The following is a 15989-nucleotide window of genomic DNA, read 5'->3' as shown; positions in this document are numbered from 1 at the left end:
AACTGATTTATCATCCCGCCATTCCATTCCAGGGCTAATCCCAAATTGCCGATGGCCAGGTTGAGCCCAAGCTCATCTGTGCCATCGTGCCAAAAAGTGTTGAACATCCTCATCCTTGTCAAATGTGTGAACCTGCCCACTGACCTTTCACTGCCTGGTGTAGCATCCATTCATCTTATTCACTTTCCACTGGTGTCATGTTCAGTGGAGGATAAGGAGACCACTCTGATCATAGAAATATAAGAATGAGTCAGTGTCAAAGCCATTAAACCATAAAATGCTTCTCCAACCTGCTGGAAAGAGATCAGTACTTAGTTCAAGGTAGACATCATATTAGGTCAATTATTATGTATATTTATTAGGGATACATTTTATTTTTTATTTTTTATTAAGATTAATAAATAATTAAAGCTCTGATTAACGTCTGAGGTCCACTCTGCCATGATGAGTGAGATGCTGTCAGATTACAGAGGTTCTGTGTGATGTTAGCTTTTGTCTCTTTATAGAGAGCTGATGAAAGTCGAAATACTTTTGCAGTCTTTACTCCAGTAAAGGGGCACTTACACTTAAGCTTTAACACGTTGACGGTGGGTGGCCTTGGTGCTGGAGTGCGTCTATTGGAAGTTAGTTGTGTTCCTCAGGGCCAATTGTGTAGCAAGTGTGGGTAACTTTGCTAAACTGATGGTGATGTAATGTCTACCATTGTAGAGTGCACTCCGAGCTGCCGCTCGCAAAGTTGAACATTTTTCAACTTGTGCCACAGTTAAAGTGACTTAAAGGATCCGTAATGCAATTTGGCAATGCTCGATGCCAACCCATTCAAAGCCAATAAGTAGCGATTCAGATGACGCCTTCACCGCATATGCGCAAGTCCAGCAAAACATGAATGAACACAGCCGGTTACTACTAACGAATATCTGAATAACATTGTAAAGACTGAGAAGATTTAAACCCAAAAGCACAACAAGGAAACAGGCAACGTGCGGTTCAAACTGTTTAATTGCAGAGGTCAGGTTACTAGGAAGACAGTCCAAATACATCCGCAAACAAAACCAAAAAGGTCTTAACATGCTGGAATGCTAGGGTAGATGCTAGACAATCTGACAACTGTGGAAAAGATGTGGTATTTATATACTACTGTCTAATTGGGACAATGAGCCACAGGTGTAGAGGAGATAATGATGCCAGGTGAGATGAATGTTATACTCCGTATCAAGACAAGGTCTAGAGTATTAATAGAGTTAATGAACTCTACACACAAGGACAACACAAGGATCTTCCCATAGAGCGCTATTAGATTTAGCTTTATTTCACAGTTTGAAATCATGTCCCTATTACTGTCACCTTCGAGTTAAAATGTGGTCGAGTTAAGGGCAAGTGGTGTAAGAGGAAGAGGCTGTTCAACCAAGCATGTCCATCATCTAACGTGTCACCAGAGGTGTCCTATCAGTGACTGCCTCCCAGTGCAGGCCCTGCCCTGTACCTGGAGTGACCCAGAGTATGATTGCATTGTTTTTAATTAATTACAGTGTATTGTGTTTAATGTTGAAGGGAGGAAGGGGGAGGGAAGCACCATACTGGGGCCAGTTTGTCTGTGCATGCAGCATTACATATCAGCGCAGGGACATTATAAGTCTTCATTAGGACCAGGCAGGTATTAGAACAACAGTGTCCCAGCAATAGCTCTGTGTCAAATGATAATGCATGAGAAGGCCCGGGAAATACTGCAGAACATCACGCCAGACTGGAAAGTAGCCTCTGGTCCAATTACCAGCATCTCCATACGCTCCAGCAGCCGTGCATGACAACCAGAGAAACAAGTGTGTGATTATAAACTGAGACAAATGATTTGACCGTACGAGATCACCCAGTGTTGCATGACAAATTATCCAACAACATCTGCTTTGGAAAAATCAAACACGATTAAGCGTCACATAATCAAACATCGAGATTAAATACATTCACGCGTTTGAAGTTTGTCTGCTTATTAGCATCAATGATTTATTTATAATCTCACCTCTCATATCACAAATTTTCAAATAATGATAAGATAGTTTTTCTCTCATCAAGTATGTAATTTCTTTCACTAGGAGCCACCAGCCATCTTAAAGAGTTTCTTTGGGGTGAGCATGTTTTACACATTTGTTTTTCTTTATCCGAGTCCAAGCATTGACTCATCAACGATAAAATGCAGACACTCGGTTCCAAAGTTGAAGTCGTGCTGTGAAGATATTGTATTTTAAAATGCTGTATAAGTCACTGCTATCTCACATCACCACACATTTTTGTGGATTCAGTGTCTTATCCTTGCAGACAAATCACTTAAATTACTTAAAGGTGTGTCATAGGTTATTGCCGTCAGTGTAAAGTCCTATATGTTTTGCAGCCCAAACAAACATTGCACCAACTGGAGATTACACAGGAATTTACTGAAAAAAAAAAGGATTGTTCCAGTAATGCACAACATACTGTACATTCAGGAAGTTTGCTTGAGACGCTGCCATAATCAAATTTTACTTTATGAAAGTACATTTTCCCTGTGCACACACTGCGTTCAAGGTATAGACAGAGGCAGAAAAAAATGCGGATATACAGTCCTTGGAATAAATGCACATTTATACCAAGTTCAAACGTAACACAGCTTATAGCAACTATGTGTCTTTCTGTGTTCAGTCACAGTCCAGTGACAGGGAGTAGCAATGGTATTTAATGTAAAGCTGCTAGTTAATAAGACTTAACCCTAGTATCAGGTAACCACATCTACTTTTCCTTTTACTATTGCTTTTACTTATATTTTGCAAAATTGTTAGATGTTCTAACAACTAGTTATACATTTTGCATAATTCAATTAAGTAATGTAATTAAATATGTTGGTAGTTCATTCAACAGTTTACTCCGCAGTAAGTTGATGAAAATATTCATGTTCTTCACTGACAAACAATCGCTTGTGTCTCTGAAAAACTTGTAACAAAGCTACTTCCAGCTGAATGAATAGAATTGGAACACCTGGCAATGTGTATTTTGTTTAGAGTTCAGTCTGAACGCAAATAAAAAATATAGTTCAGAAGCTCAATTTAAAATCTATTTTAGCAACTTAAAGGTGCCATATGTAAGAATGTGGCCAAAAACGGTTACTACATTCAAATTCAAAATACCGAGGTCTTTTAGGTTTCGTTTACTGACGTATCTGGTAACCCGTGGTTGCTCGGCAGCTGAGACTCTACTGACTGCAGTAGATTGGTAGACGGCGGTAGGTGGCGCCACATGCCAAAACATGATTTCAAAACATAAACATGATTTGCAGTCTGCAAAATATATTATATTTTTAATGCAAATATTTTGGCTGTACTGTTGTTGTTGGTGAGTTCAGTTTGTTATATGAACATTATTCCTGAGTCTCTGTGACAAATTAGGAGGATTTTATGGCCAGTTGCTTTAGATTTATTACATAATGCACCTTTAACAAAAGGCTCACCTCATAGTATATCAAGTATATGCATGCTCAAGTCTACACTATTTTAAGAAAATGCAGCCTGGAAACTGATGTTTGTAAATTGCTCTCTTCTACATCAAGGTCCATACAGAAAGGCAACATTTTTTAGCTCACATGGAAATATGTTGGTTCACTTTCATAAATCCTTCATTAAGATTTCAAACACCAAAATCACAAAACAACACGTTTAACATACTCATGGAGGCAGCAGTGGACCAACAACTTTTGTGTGCTATGATGTAAAATCACATGATTTTCTTGATGGACTTTGGTCCGTGTAAAAAGCGGTTTACAAAGTGAAACAAATTTCAGAAAAGGCTTCATAAACGTATTATTGAGATATCATAGGCTTAAGATGGCATATATTTTACGAGCTGTGTCTTTCATCGAATGGCTAAAATCAATGCTTCCTTGTGTCCCCATTAACAGCCATGTTCAGTGAGAGCATGTTAATGCTATGTCAGTTCACAAATCCTTAACTACGCCTTGAACTGTTTGTCCCCAACATCACTTGAATACAAGTATAAATACAATCCATGATCACACTATTCTTCCCTCAGATTCCCAGTCATTACTGTGTCAGTGTAGCTCTATTAGTACAATTAATGATTTAGACTCGGGGCACTTAAAGGACTCCATTAGTTGCACGTGTCATTGAAACTTATTGAAGTCTGTGCACATTTTCAATCATTCACAAGTACAGGGTGTTGTCACATCATTCTTCATCTGTTGCTCCAGGGGCTGTGAACAAGACCCATGGTATACAGCTGACAAATTACACCTTAGTTGTGGTTGGTAATAAGGAAGAACACTGGCAACATTATGTTCTCAGATCATGTCCTGTTTTCAATCAAATGTGTGCCATGGTTCTCAATATGTTTTATTTAATATCCACCTGTGAGGTTTTCTGTAATGACTGGCAATTAGTTTTGAAATGTGACTGCCAATCTTTCCAAAAAAAGTAGTAGTTAGTATATGACAGTTTGAGAGTGTATGTTCCTGTCACTAACCATATAAACCGCTTTATAGTTTAAAGACATAGAATGGTCATATATCACATATATGTGAGTTATAGAGGTCTTCTTATGGTCAAAAACCTCCTAGTTGCTGCAAACGAGCCGATCTAAATCTCTCCTCACAGACACTCGTGAGCCACGCTGTTTCAGAGTTTGGTGCAGAGTCCTTAAGAAGATGCTTTGCAGCTTATGAAGTGTCTTGTGCTGGTTTCTACAGCAGCAACAGAACGAACAGTTGACGCAGCTCCTCCTGCTGCTCCGCAGCTGCTTTTCAGAGGAGTGGTGAGACCTGCTAATTACGTCACTAGCAAGCACTTTTCAGATCCACATAGAGAGCTCAGGAAAAAAAGAAAACCCTGCATTCTCAGTAGGGATGTCCCAATCAGGTTTCAGAGTCATTCGATTTTGAGTATCTGCTGATCCGATACTTCTATAATACATAAAAAAAAAGAGAAGTGCAAAGAAACAGATCCAGGATGTTACTTTTTTCTTTTCTTTTTTAATTCACCTTATGTTATTATGTATCACTTATAAACCAATCACTTCTGTGAGGTAGCTTGAACAATCAAGTTATAACAAATAAAATTAATTCTTCACATTGGAGAATTACGTCACCTTAAGTATCTGTGAAAATATTTAACAGGATCTCATCGAACATATGAAACAATGAGGGTGCATGTCCCTCAACTGGTGCAGACAGGTGGCCTTTTTTTTTATCTGTGCACTGCTCCTGCATTGTGTGCTGCTCTTGCACTGTGCGCTTCTCCGTCTCCAAGCAGGCTCTCCGTATCCAATTCTAACTGGATAATTTCTCTACGTGCAGCATTATCCCCCCATCCAAATAATGATCTTTATGAAGAGGATCTTGTACAGCCGCGATGAAGTGTAGTCCAAGTAGATCTTAATAAAACATCTTGACAGCCTCTTAAGAGCTCACTTTTCATTGTTTTCACTCCGTGGTCTCAACCTTTGTGTAGAAGACGCTTTAGTGCTACAATTAAGGGAATCACAGATGCATCTCTTTAGTTAACTGCTCAAAAGGGGCGAGGGTTAGGGTTACCGTAGTGCTGTGTATCGTAGTACTCACGAGGACTCAGCTGTGAATGTCGAGACATGGGGCTAGGATTTAGGAATGTAGAGGAAACACTCTATACACATATATATGTCCGATTCCGATCGAGTCTGAAACTACGTGATGGGATCAGGACATCCCTGTGTGTTATGAAACTTTAGGGCTTCATAAACAAGGTAATGACGCAGATATCCGGGTCTACGTCGCCTTTAATCATGTTGAGGATTACATAGTCAGCCCTAAACCAGGTATACAGGTGTTTGCATTCATATTTTTCCTTCAGCTTTCAGAGTCCACTCTTGCTTTTTAAGTAATTATTATTTTTTCTTTTTAAATCAAGCTAATTCACCAATTATTATAATAGTTGGCATACAATAAATAGTAATTTAAAAAGCATACACTTAATGTGCATTACTTTTTGTGGTGACTTTATGTTTCTCCTTCAACCACTACATTCCTGAGATTGAAATCTTTGACATCACAGAGAAAAATATTTGGCTATCTGATACGAAGTATATCTCAGTAACAAGTTAAACGTAACAAACTCAATAAAAATATTTGCCTTCGGCTATGGAGGTGTATTGTTCAACATAATTGGTAGCACTAAAGCTGTAATGTGATGATTCCAGTAATTTGTTAAGACTACCATATCACATGATCAGTCATGAGTCAAACGATTAGTACTGTGGATTTTGGATGTGTTAAGTGTTAATCATTATTGTTGTGCACTAAGCTAATTTTTATCAAACCTGTACTTCAAACCTACACTTGTGTGTACATTTGCAGAATCATAAGCCAGCGGGCATGTTTTCCTCATCCTCAGTACTTATTATTAACATTCATCAGTGTATAAGTGCAGAGAACAATGTTGATTACAGCTTTGCTCCGAGTCCATTGAGGCTCTGTGAGCCTGAGCCAGTACACGAAACAAACAAATCAATCAATTTATTGTTTTCCTCCCAGGACTTCACAGTTACACCCCCGCAACAGAAGAACAGAACAGAAGAAATCAAGTTATTGCTTTCTCCCTCCCTCCCCCGTCCTTCAACTCCACTCTCACTGTTCTATCATTCTGTGTTTCTGGATCCACTTTAATCTGCCTTACACTCTCCATCCATCTTAACCACTTTTCTGAATCCCCCCTCATCCCCAATTCTGTGTCTCTGTCATCTGTCCGCTCCTTCCCTCACCACTCACTCCCTCCATTTTTTCTATCTGAGCTGTGAAATATTGATGCAGGGTAAATGACATCAGTAGTCTGTTTGAGAGAAATAATGCTGCCCCAGCCTCTCAGTTTCTCCTCACTGTTTTTCTCATTATTTTTCCCTCTCTCTTGCATCTCTGTGATGCCTCCATGCTTTATTTATGATGGCTTGTGGGCTTGCGTTTTTTTGGCACCTCGCTTTTCATTTTTTATTCCTCTAGGGTTTTCTTTTCCATCTAAATAATGTGTCTGTCTTTCTTTCTTGGGGTACATGTACCTTACATGGGAATATGTACACTCGATGCAGAGGACAAGATCAGATGTTGTATTACAGAACTTTAGAATAACTTTAAATGTATTCAGTGTCAAATCAGTACACAAGCAATACACAATCGAACATTCCACTCAATCGAACATTGGTAACTGACTGGCTTGTGTGTGCGTGTGTGCGTGTGTGCGTGTGTGCGTGCGTGAAGCGAAGCAATTTGTGTTTATGGGGAGACATTCTGATTCTGAGGACTCTGGGTCCGGGCCCTGATCTTACAAGACTGGTTTTCCGCTAACAAACAGTAGTGGGAGTGGAGACAACCCCCAATCTCCAATGACTCTGCATAGTTCAGCTTTAAGTCTCATGGTATATATCCCAATATACTGTGTAATACCATGAAGTAGGAAAATAAAACATCTTGTTTGCTTTTTCAGAATAAAAGCTCCCGTGTTGACACAACATCGTATTTCACTTAACTACATCACAGAAAGCGTCCTAGCGAGCTCCTTTTGATTCAAATAAAATTGCAACATTTGTTGTGTTTACAACATTTACAGTGTATTTCTGTGCGAGAAGAAAAAAAACATTGTCTCGCGACTCCAGCTGTGCAGCTGTGTGGAAGCGAGCTGTGGCGCTGTGAACCAGAGCCCAGCGTGTCCATTCTGTCCAGCAACAGTGCATACTATTTTCTGATTGACTAATTCAAGAAGAGCAAACTGCCTTTGCGTCATCGATTCGTAGATTAATAATTTAAGTGCGGTTGCAGTTTGCGATTGCTGTCACGCCCCCCGCTGTGCTCACTCACCCCTCCTTCCCCTCCGCACTTACTGATTTTCAAAATCAGGCATTGGGCAGAGTCCGCTCCAAAACCCGGGCTAGTGTTCCTCTTTGAATATGGAAAATTGAACTACATGGTTGCATAACAGTTGGTTGGTTGTCACCGGGATGCAGAGCTAGAGTTCAGCAGGGTGACAGCTGCAGGAAAGAAGTTTCCTCTCAACCTGCTGGTTCGGGTGCGGAGAGACCTGTAATGCCTCCCGGAGCGGAGTAGGGTGAAGGGCGACTTCGCTTGTCGCCTGCCTCAGCTCGACGTTGCCTTATCTGCCATGAGGCACGCTTATCCTCTGCATTCATCGGCTGCCTCAGCTTCACGGCGCGTTGTCTGCCGTGCAGCTTCACTTGCCAGTTGAGCACTGCGTTCGTCATCTGCCTCAGCTTGACGGTGCCTTGTGTCACTCACAGTACTGTTTGCTAGCCATGATGTCTCTCGAGGAAAAACAAAGGGACCTTTAAATCAGAGTAGCTGTATGTCTTGTTGCATTAGTTTCACCATTACTGTCCAAAGAGAATAACAAGAAATCTTTATTTATGTACAAATACATTTTGTCAAATTACTGAAAGAATTTGGTGACAGAACTTCAATTTTAAGAGTCAGGTCAAGCTTTGTTAAAGAATGTTAATTGAAAGCAGGAATTGCTCGAGAAATGGTTTGATGAGCTGAAGTATATCATTTCTTTATCAAGTCTTTGTGACACCTGGAGCTGAGCTGTTAAGACCAATTACTTGACTTTCAATGGACTTTTACATCCAGGTGCACAATACTGACATTCTATCATGAATTGCTAATGTGGGGACAGCACCTATGTACAACATAGAACATAGCACGGTAACTGCTGTCGCTCCATTAATTGCAGTTTAGAAAGACTTGTTGGTTCCATCTGGTGTAAAGACCAATGCTGAAATATGGTTTATACAGTAGTGCCGTCGGGGTAAAATTATAGCAATATTTTTGTGCTCAACAGGAGTTGTTCCGAAGATCAGCCTTGTGGGATCAAAGTGCAATCAAACTAAAGTAGGTCTTGGATCGTTGTCACTATAAGTTTATACCTAGCAACTTCCAGGAGTTAAATACATAAACAAATACATATTAAATGTTAGAACCATTAGGCATTTTTCCATCTAAGCAACACATCTTCTGACTGTAAAATGCCAATATCATAACCTTTTCTTTATTTTTAGCATTGCAGATTCCAAAGAACCAAACACAAAACAATTACTAAATAAAGGTATTCAGTAGAGTATCTACCAATATCAATACTATTCTGATCCAGTCATTTCAAACCATTTTTGAGCTATGAAGCATTTCAAAGACATTATTTCTCTAACTGTGTAACAAATATTGCTCTGACCGATACAATTCCCATCCCTAGTATTTAGTAAATTCCATACATTTCATGTGGTCACCAGTTGAGTTAATGCCTGCTTTGGAGTTGATGATACAACAAGTAATAATGTTGTGATATGGACCAATAAGATCTGTTTAGTCTCCAAAGACACCACATGAAAATCCTGACATGAGGTTAAAATTTGACAAAGGTAGCAAAAAACGGAATACATTAATAAATACAATCCATGCAAAGTAATGTACTGTAGTTATGTAGTGTTTTTTGTGTCATCTGTCAAAGTCCTTATAGATCAAGACTTGTATGTACCACATGTACCATGTACCAATGTATGCTTCCTTGAATGTAGTTCTATAGGGCATGGAGTTGTGGTTTTAACTAGCAAATCGAATAATCGAAGACTTAAGATCTAATTGTTGCAATTGAAAGTTTTCTTTCATGTAATGTCTTCCACAGATGATTTCAACAATTCCATTAGCTCATTACAAATCATATTGTGTGACATGGAAAGTAGGGTTTAACATTTTTTTTCAAGCCTTTACCTTACGATTTATGTGTTAATCTTGTAATGCATGTTTTAAATAATGCAAACAATGCATGCAATTAAATTGTCATTCACTCTTAGAAGTGTTTGGTTTACCTGTTCAAAATAATGTTCGATGTTTGACATGATTTATGTTGTGAAAGGGGTCAGAATAGTTAATTAAATCGTGATTCCCCATACAAAAAGTTTGAGAAGCACTGATCTAGTTATGACCCAAGTCAATATAGAAGATAAAATGTCATAGAAGATTGTTCTGACAATTCTCTTAAGACTTCTTTGGTTGTTAGACTGTATAATCGGCCATCTTTACACAACCAAAGAAATTGCTTTGATTGTTTCGCTTTGGTTGTCTTTCCTCTTGGAACGTTTTACAATGTACACCCGGCATAAGGTGGACTTTTTAAGAACTATATGACTCTTGGGATGAATTTTTGTTTGAATCTTCAAGATTGAGTGTTCTATCTGATAGGAAGAATAGTTTAAAGACTGGATGGTGCTTTCATTTGCTGGATATTTCCACACCACAGAGAAGAGATACACATGACTGAGTGAACTTAAGTAGAACAGATGAGTCAGTCATTCTGTTACATTTGTTTGCAGATTTAATGCTTGGTCTCGGGTACTCTTAGGCTGAGAATTTAATTGCACATTTCAGTATATCAATGGAAACTTTGTGCTTTTGACAGATGGTCTAACACAGCCAAGTGAACTCAGACATGCTCCCAGAATAATAGCAGCAGTAGCATATCATTATCATTAAGACACACGACCCATCATGTCACAAGTTTCACAGCACAGGGTCATTAATGCTCACCCCGCTGTAGTCTGCACAAAGTCATTAATGTTGGTATTTCACGACTGTGTTAAACTCTCTACGATCCAATTAGATACACAGACAGGCCAGTAATGGAATGTGAAAGCAATAAGCAAAGTAAGCGTTGCCTGCAAGAGTGATAAATAATTGCTGTTGCGATGTTCCCCAACTGCACCATGCAACGTGTGGCACAGACAGCAGTTAGAACAGACATTACTGTAATGAGCATAAGCATGAGAGATAAATGAGATGGTGTCTTTTGTAATTGAAACAGTTATACAGACAACAGAGATCAGAGAACAGGGTCTTAATGATGATGATGGCGATGCTAAAATAAGATATGTTTACACATAGTTGTACAAGCTGCTTCCAACACACACACACACAGTACACAGAACATGTTAATTCATGTTAACTTCTCACTGATATTTCAGAGCTGTGTTATTTATTTACTCGGGATGGGCATGAGTATTTGATGATTCACTTGACTATAAAAAGTTGATCAGTTGAGAGATAATTATCATTGTGCATATCGTAATAGTGTTTTTTTGTGGTGCTTTAACGCTAGACAATATGTACAGTCTTAATTAGAAAATGTCAGCTAGCAAACACACTAAACTGTGAGTTCAAATTACCTAAGAATAACTTCAAAGGAAATGATGTCCAGCAAACCTGGTGAAAACATTGTTTCATTCAGTTGCTCAAGTAGTTTTTGAACAAAACTCAGATCTCAAGCCTTTCAGATTCTCTGATTGACTCTTTGTGTTGTTGATGTATATCTACTGCTTTGTCAGCAAGTTGGAGAAGACACTGTCTGCAATGCTGTGCCTGAAGCAATCTAACTCTGTCGATAAGGTTTAATTCACTTCTATTGTGTCGGGAGAACAGCAGAGTTTACAGATGAACAAATATCAGAACCTTGACAGAAATGAGAAAAATGTCTCTGAATGAACCAAATACTGGGATTATTCTTTATTCTTGATTAAAATGAGCAGAGAATAGAACTGAAGTATAGAAACCTAATACAATATGCTAAGCCCTGCCTTCAATTAAATTTAAAAGTGTAAAAATAGTTTTACCATCTTTAAAGTAATACAGGGCAACATTAAATGTTTTACATTTTGGACTTACAAGCACCCCTGTAGTTGCCAAGTGAAAAGCAAAAAGTTATTTTGATATATGAATCAAAATTATCACTCTTTTGCTAGGGACACACTGTAACACCTCACAAACACATGGGGGTCCATAGACTCCCACTTTGAGAAATGACTGCTGTATCTACAGTAGGAAGTGGTACATGGGAAATTAGATTATTTATGGGTTAAATACATCGATAATAAGTTTTAAAAGAAATGCTATTGAGCGACAAATAACTATAACCTGCTTTGACGCAATATTTTTAAAAAAAGTAAACGACTTCATTTATTTACATTTCTCATAAAGATTTCATATAACCCTGACAGTAGCGTCGTTCCCGAGACGCCACATGACCGCGCTTTGCTCTGCTCTTGTCGCCAGATGTTTCATCAAATTGGACTTGTTGACTCCCTTGCATGCAATTGTTTTATGGCATCTGTTGCATGTCGCAGAATCTGCATCCTTAGACGTGAAATGAAGCCAAACCTTGGAGCGTTTTGCCTTGCGCATCTCCATTGATGCTCTCACTATCAGTTCTGATCAACAAGTGTGACAAGTTGACGCCAGAACACCAGGGAGCAGTAAACAAGCCAGGCACCAAAATGAGGCCCCGAAATGTCCCTTCTTATTCCGTCCCGTTACTACCGTTTACATTGGGACCGGTGCCCTATTTTTTTACCACGTTTCGATACCCAACCCTTGTGACGTGTGAGTGTGTGAACTTGATGAAATGCATGTGTTGAGAGCTGTGGTAAAATAAATATGATGGATTGTTGTTCAGGTAAAAATGTTGCCCTGTATTACTGACTGTATCTACTGTATCCTGAATGAAGAAGGGATTGTCCTGAAGAGGAGGATCTTTGATTTGTACATTAGCTGACAACACAGTTCTATGGTTTGTGAGTGTAGTGGTTCAGTGTTTGGCAGTAGATTTTATGTTTCCTGCTGACCCAGTCTTGGATTGTTGCCATTGATGATCTGGCCACCGGATGGAATTAAAGATTGTTCACTGCAAGAGGAAGGAGGGAGAGATAGAGGGATCGCGGGAGGTAGGATAAGGAGGAGCAATGGAACTCTATAATATTTGTCTTGTCACAGAAACAGCACTACAAGCAATACAGCTTCATTGGCCTATTGTCAGCACTCTGGTGCTAAACTGCACACACATTCTCACACAGCTTTGTGCAGCTATTCTTCTTAGGACACTAAATTGACTTTCATGCATTTGGACAGTCTAAACAAAGCCTTATCTCTAACCATAACACAACCACGATTCAAATATTAGTTCTAACAACTAGTTTAGTAGGTTTTTGCCTTATTTGGTCCAGTACATGCACCAACACACTCTTGCACACTCTTTCAAATATCATTTACATTATGCAAACACAGTTCCTCTGAATTATCTGTCAATCACATGTAGACTCACAAAGTTTATTCACTCCACACACACACATACACACACATATGTGTTACTCATGGAACCAGAAGCAGAGATTTACTCTTTTAATAGAGCAGCTAATCTTTCTGAAAGCACCTATTTTACATGCACAGTCCCACTCTCTCTCTCTCTCTCTCTCACACACACACACACCGTCTTTCTCTCCGTGTCTTTCTCTGTTTCTCTTTCAGTATCTCTCACTGTCGGTCTTAAAAAAAAATCTGCCAAATCTGCTGCCAAAATTACACTCACAGATTTGATCTTTCCATCTTTCTTTAATTTACATTTTGCCCCTGGAACAACAGTGGTTGTGTGTGACATTCAGAGTGCCCTTATGATGTGTGACAAGCAGAATCATCAGTATGACTTGACAGCGGTGATGAAGTGCTCCGTGTGGTCATGCGCGTGTGTGCCCGATGGTGCCGACTGCAGGCATGACTGGCCTTTGCCTGCAATAATGCTACAGTAGGACACATCTCCTCTACCCTGCGGTTACAGTTTCTAGGGTTACCAAGTCAGACACTCACAGTGATAAGGATAAATGAGCTCAGTGCTCCCATCAGCCCCTGGGTCGCACACACACACACACACAATGTGCATCTCTCTCTCTTTCCCTCTCGAACACACACAGACAGTAGATTCACGTCCTCCTGATTCGAACAAAACATTTCATAGAAACACTTCAAAAATCTTGAGGAAATCTTCCAAGAGTGGAAGCTGTTATAGCTGCAAAAGGGAGTCACAACTCTCTCTGATCTCCCACACTCCCTGTCATTTTCTTTTTCTACTTTATTGGTTTATGCATCGAGATTAGGTCGGGGAAGGCCTTCACCCTTGTTTTCCAAAACCAATTAGTTTTTATTTTAAAGTGATTCTACACTCATTTCATCACACTTATGGATAGTATATTTAGTTTCTTCCATTAAGGCAAGGCAGCTTTATTAGAACATTTCATACACAATGGCAACTCAATGAACCCTCAATTAAACCCTCATAAGCCAATAATTATGTTATGAAGGGGGTCCTAGGAAAATTCCATCCCTGTCAGGAGTCGCTGGCCACAAAACATGTGAGAACACCTGCTGTTTGGTTGCTAGTTTGACTCCACTTTCAAAACTTGTCACCTTTTAGTTATGAGTCATGAGCTCCCCACAGATCCATCAGTGTAATGACCATGTGCTCTGACATCTCATGCATTACGTCCCCCACACTCATTAAATGTACTGTAGTCACTTTTTTCATTCCATGCCTGTCCGTCAGTTTCAACATGGTGCCATTATGTAACACTTGATGTGATGCATTGGTGATTATGTCTCTTTTCAGTGCTAAGGGCACACTTTGAAAGAACAAATACAAGTTTGGGACAGAGCTGTTTCATCACTGCTCATGCATGCGGATTTTAGTCATGTGTTTTTTACTCTACTAACTGCACTGTTTCTGCTCCCTTTTTGCAGGATGATGGTGATGTAGAAGATGACATGACCATCAGAGAGGTAAGCGAGAGAATCTGTTATAATTAGTTTTAAATTACTTTATGGAAAAATTTAACATATGAAACGGTCCAGCATGTAACAATCAGTGACAGCTAATGGTGAGACCACAGATTTAGAATGTGTTAAAATGCCAAAGGAATGCTCTGGCTGGTTTGTCCATTTGAGATGCAACAAGGCCCTTGCCAAAAGTACCAAAAAGGCATTTCAGCAAATGGGTATGTTAAACTTGTGCCAGTATATTGTTTTAAATGTTACTCGCTGGACCTTTAATTGACAAAATGACCATCAGAGATGAAGGAAACATGTTCAGGACATGTGAAATACTGGCCTCACTGGCAATAATTGTACAAACAGTTTGCTTTATGTTTTCAGTTTGTGTTTTGGCCTATTGCGCCACCCACTGCCAATGTCCCAGTCACACAGCTTAGTAGAGCTTCGACAGCCAGGTATTCCTCAGTCCCAAGTCTTGTGAGAAGGGAGAGAGAACAACATTCACAGTATTATGACACTGGATCACAGTAAGCATTTTAAATGCTAGTGGCCACAGTTGTTACATATGGCCCCTTTCATTTTTCACAGACTGGGACACAAAGCTAATATATGCATGTTGGGCTGTCATTCAATACCAATCATAATTTCCATGTCCACATAAATGACAACATCCACCTAATGTCTCTGATGGTACACATGGATCCTTTAGGAATTCATTGTAGTATGAATGGAACAGCAGGCATGTTCTCCATGAGCAGAATACATTTGGACATGGAACTTTGGAAAGTACAGACATATCTTAAGGGTCAGTGAGCTAAATTGGTGCAGTATGTGCCTCATGTTAGCCTTCATCAACAGGTTTGAGCCAATTCTTCATGTTGAAACTGCTGTGTAGATGTCATTTTTGACAGGTGGTTAGTGAGGGTGTGGCCGGGCAAACGATTTGAAGTCAATTTTCCCATTAGAAAAGTAGAGATGCACAGGCTGATTTTTGCCAGTCAAATGCACTTATGCGCCGCATGATAAATGGTGTGCAGCGCATATTGTAAAGTGTGCTGGTGCAGGTGGAGAGGCTAACGGGATTAGAAGTTAGCAGATGCTCCAGATAGCAAGTTAGCTCAGAGAGTCGACAGACAGAGAAGTGGGCATTTCCACACGACAGCGTTATTCTACAGTATTCACATAGACCATACAAAGCCAGGTCTCCACGACAATGCGTTGACTAACTACATCAGCAGTAAGACGTAGACAGTACAACCAGCACCAACTCGTTACTGAGAGTTCCTTCTTTGGGATGACCACGGAGCAGGAAGCAGGCGCCACCACTTTGTGGTGC

The 15989-nt window shown here is 39.6% G+C and overlaps 1 protein-coding gene across 1 annotated transcript in view; it reads left to right on the top strand.

Moving 5' to 3' along the window:
- LOC310925319 (chloride channel protein 2-like) overlaps positions 1–15989 on the top strand; it is a gene marked incomplete at both ends in the record, with an annotated part of 151023 nt that overhangs the window by 121081 nt on the left and 13953 nt on the right. Inside the window, 2 exons of the mRNA XM_083887242.1 lie at positions 2091–2117; positions 14624–14662. Of these exons, the coding sequence (XP_083743368.1) occupies positions 2091–2117; positions 14624–14662 (66 nt within the window). The remainder of the gene's footprint in view (positions 1–2090; positions 2118–14623; positions 14663–15989) is intronic.

This window comes from Microchirus variegatus (assembly GCF_963457635.1).
Source record: "Microchirus variegatus genome assembly, chromosome: 3".
Lineage (NCBI taxonomy): Eukaryota > Metazoa > Chordata > Actinopteri > Pleuronectiformes > Soleidae > Microchirus > Microchirus variegatus.
This window is presented reverse-complemented; position numbering and strand designations above follow the sequence as displayed.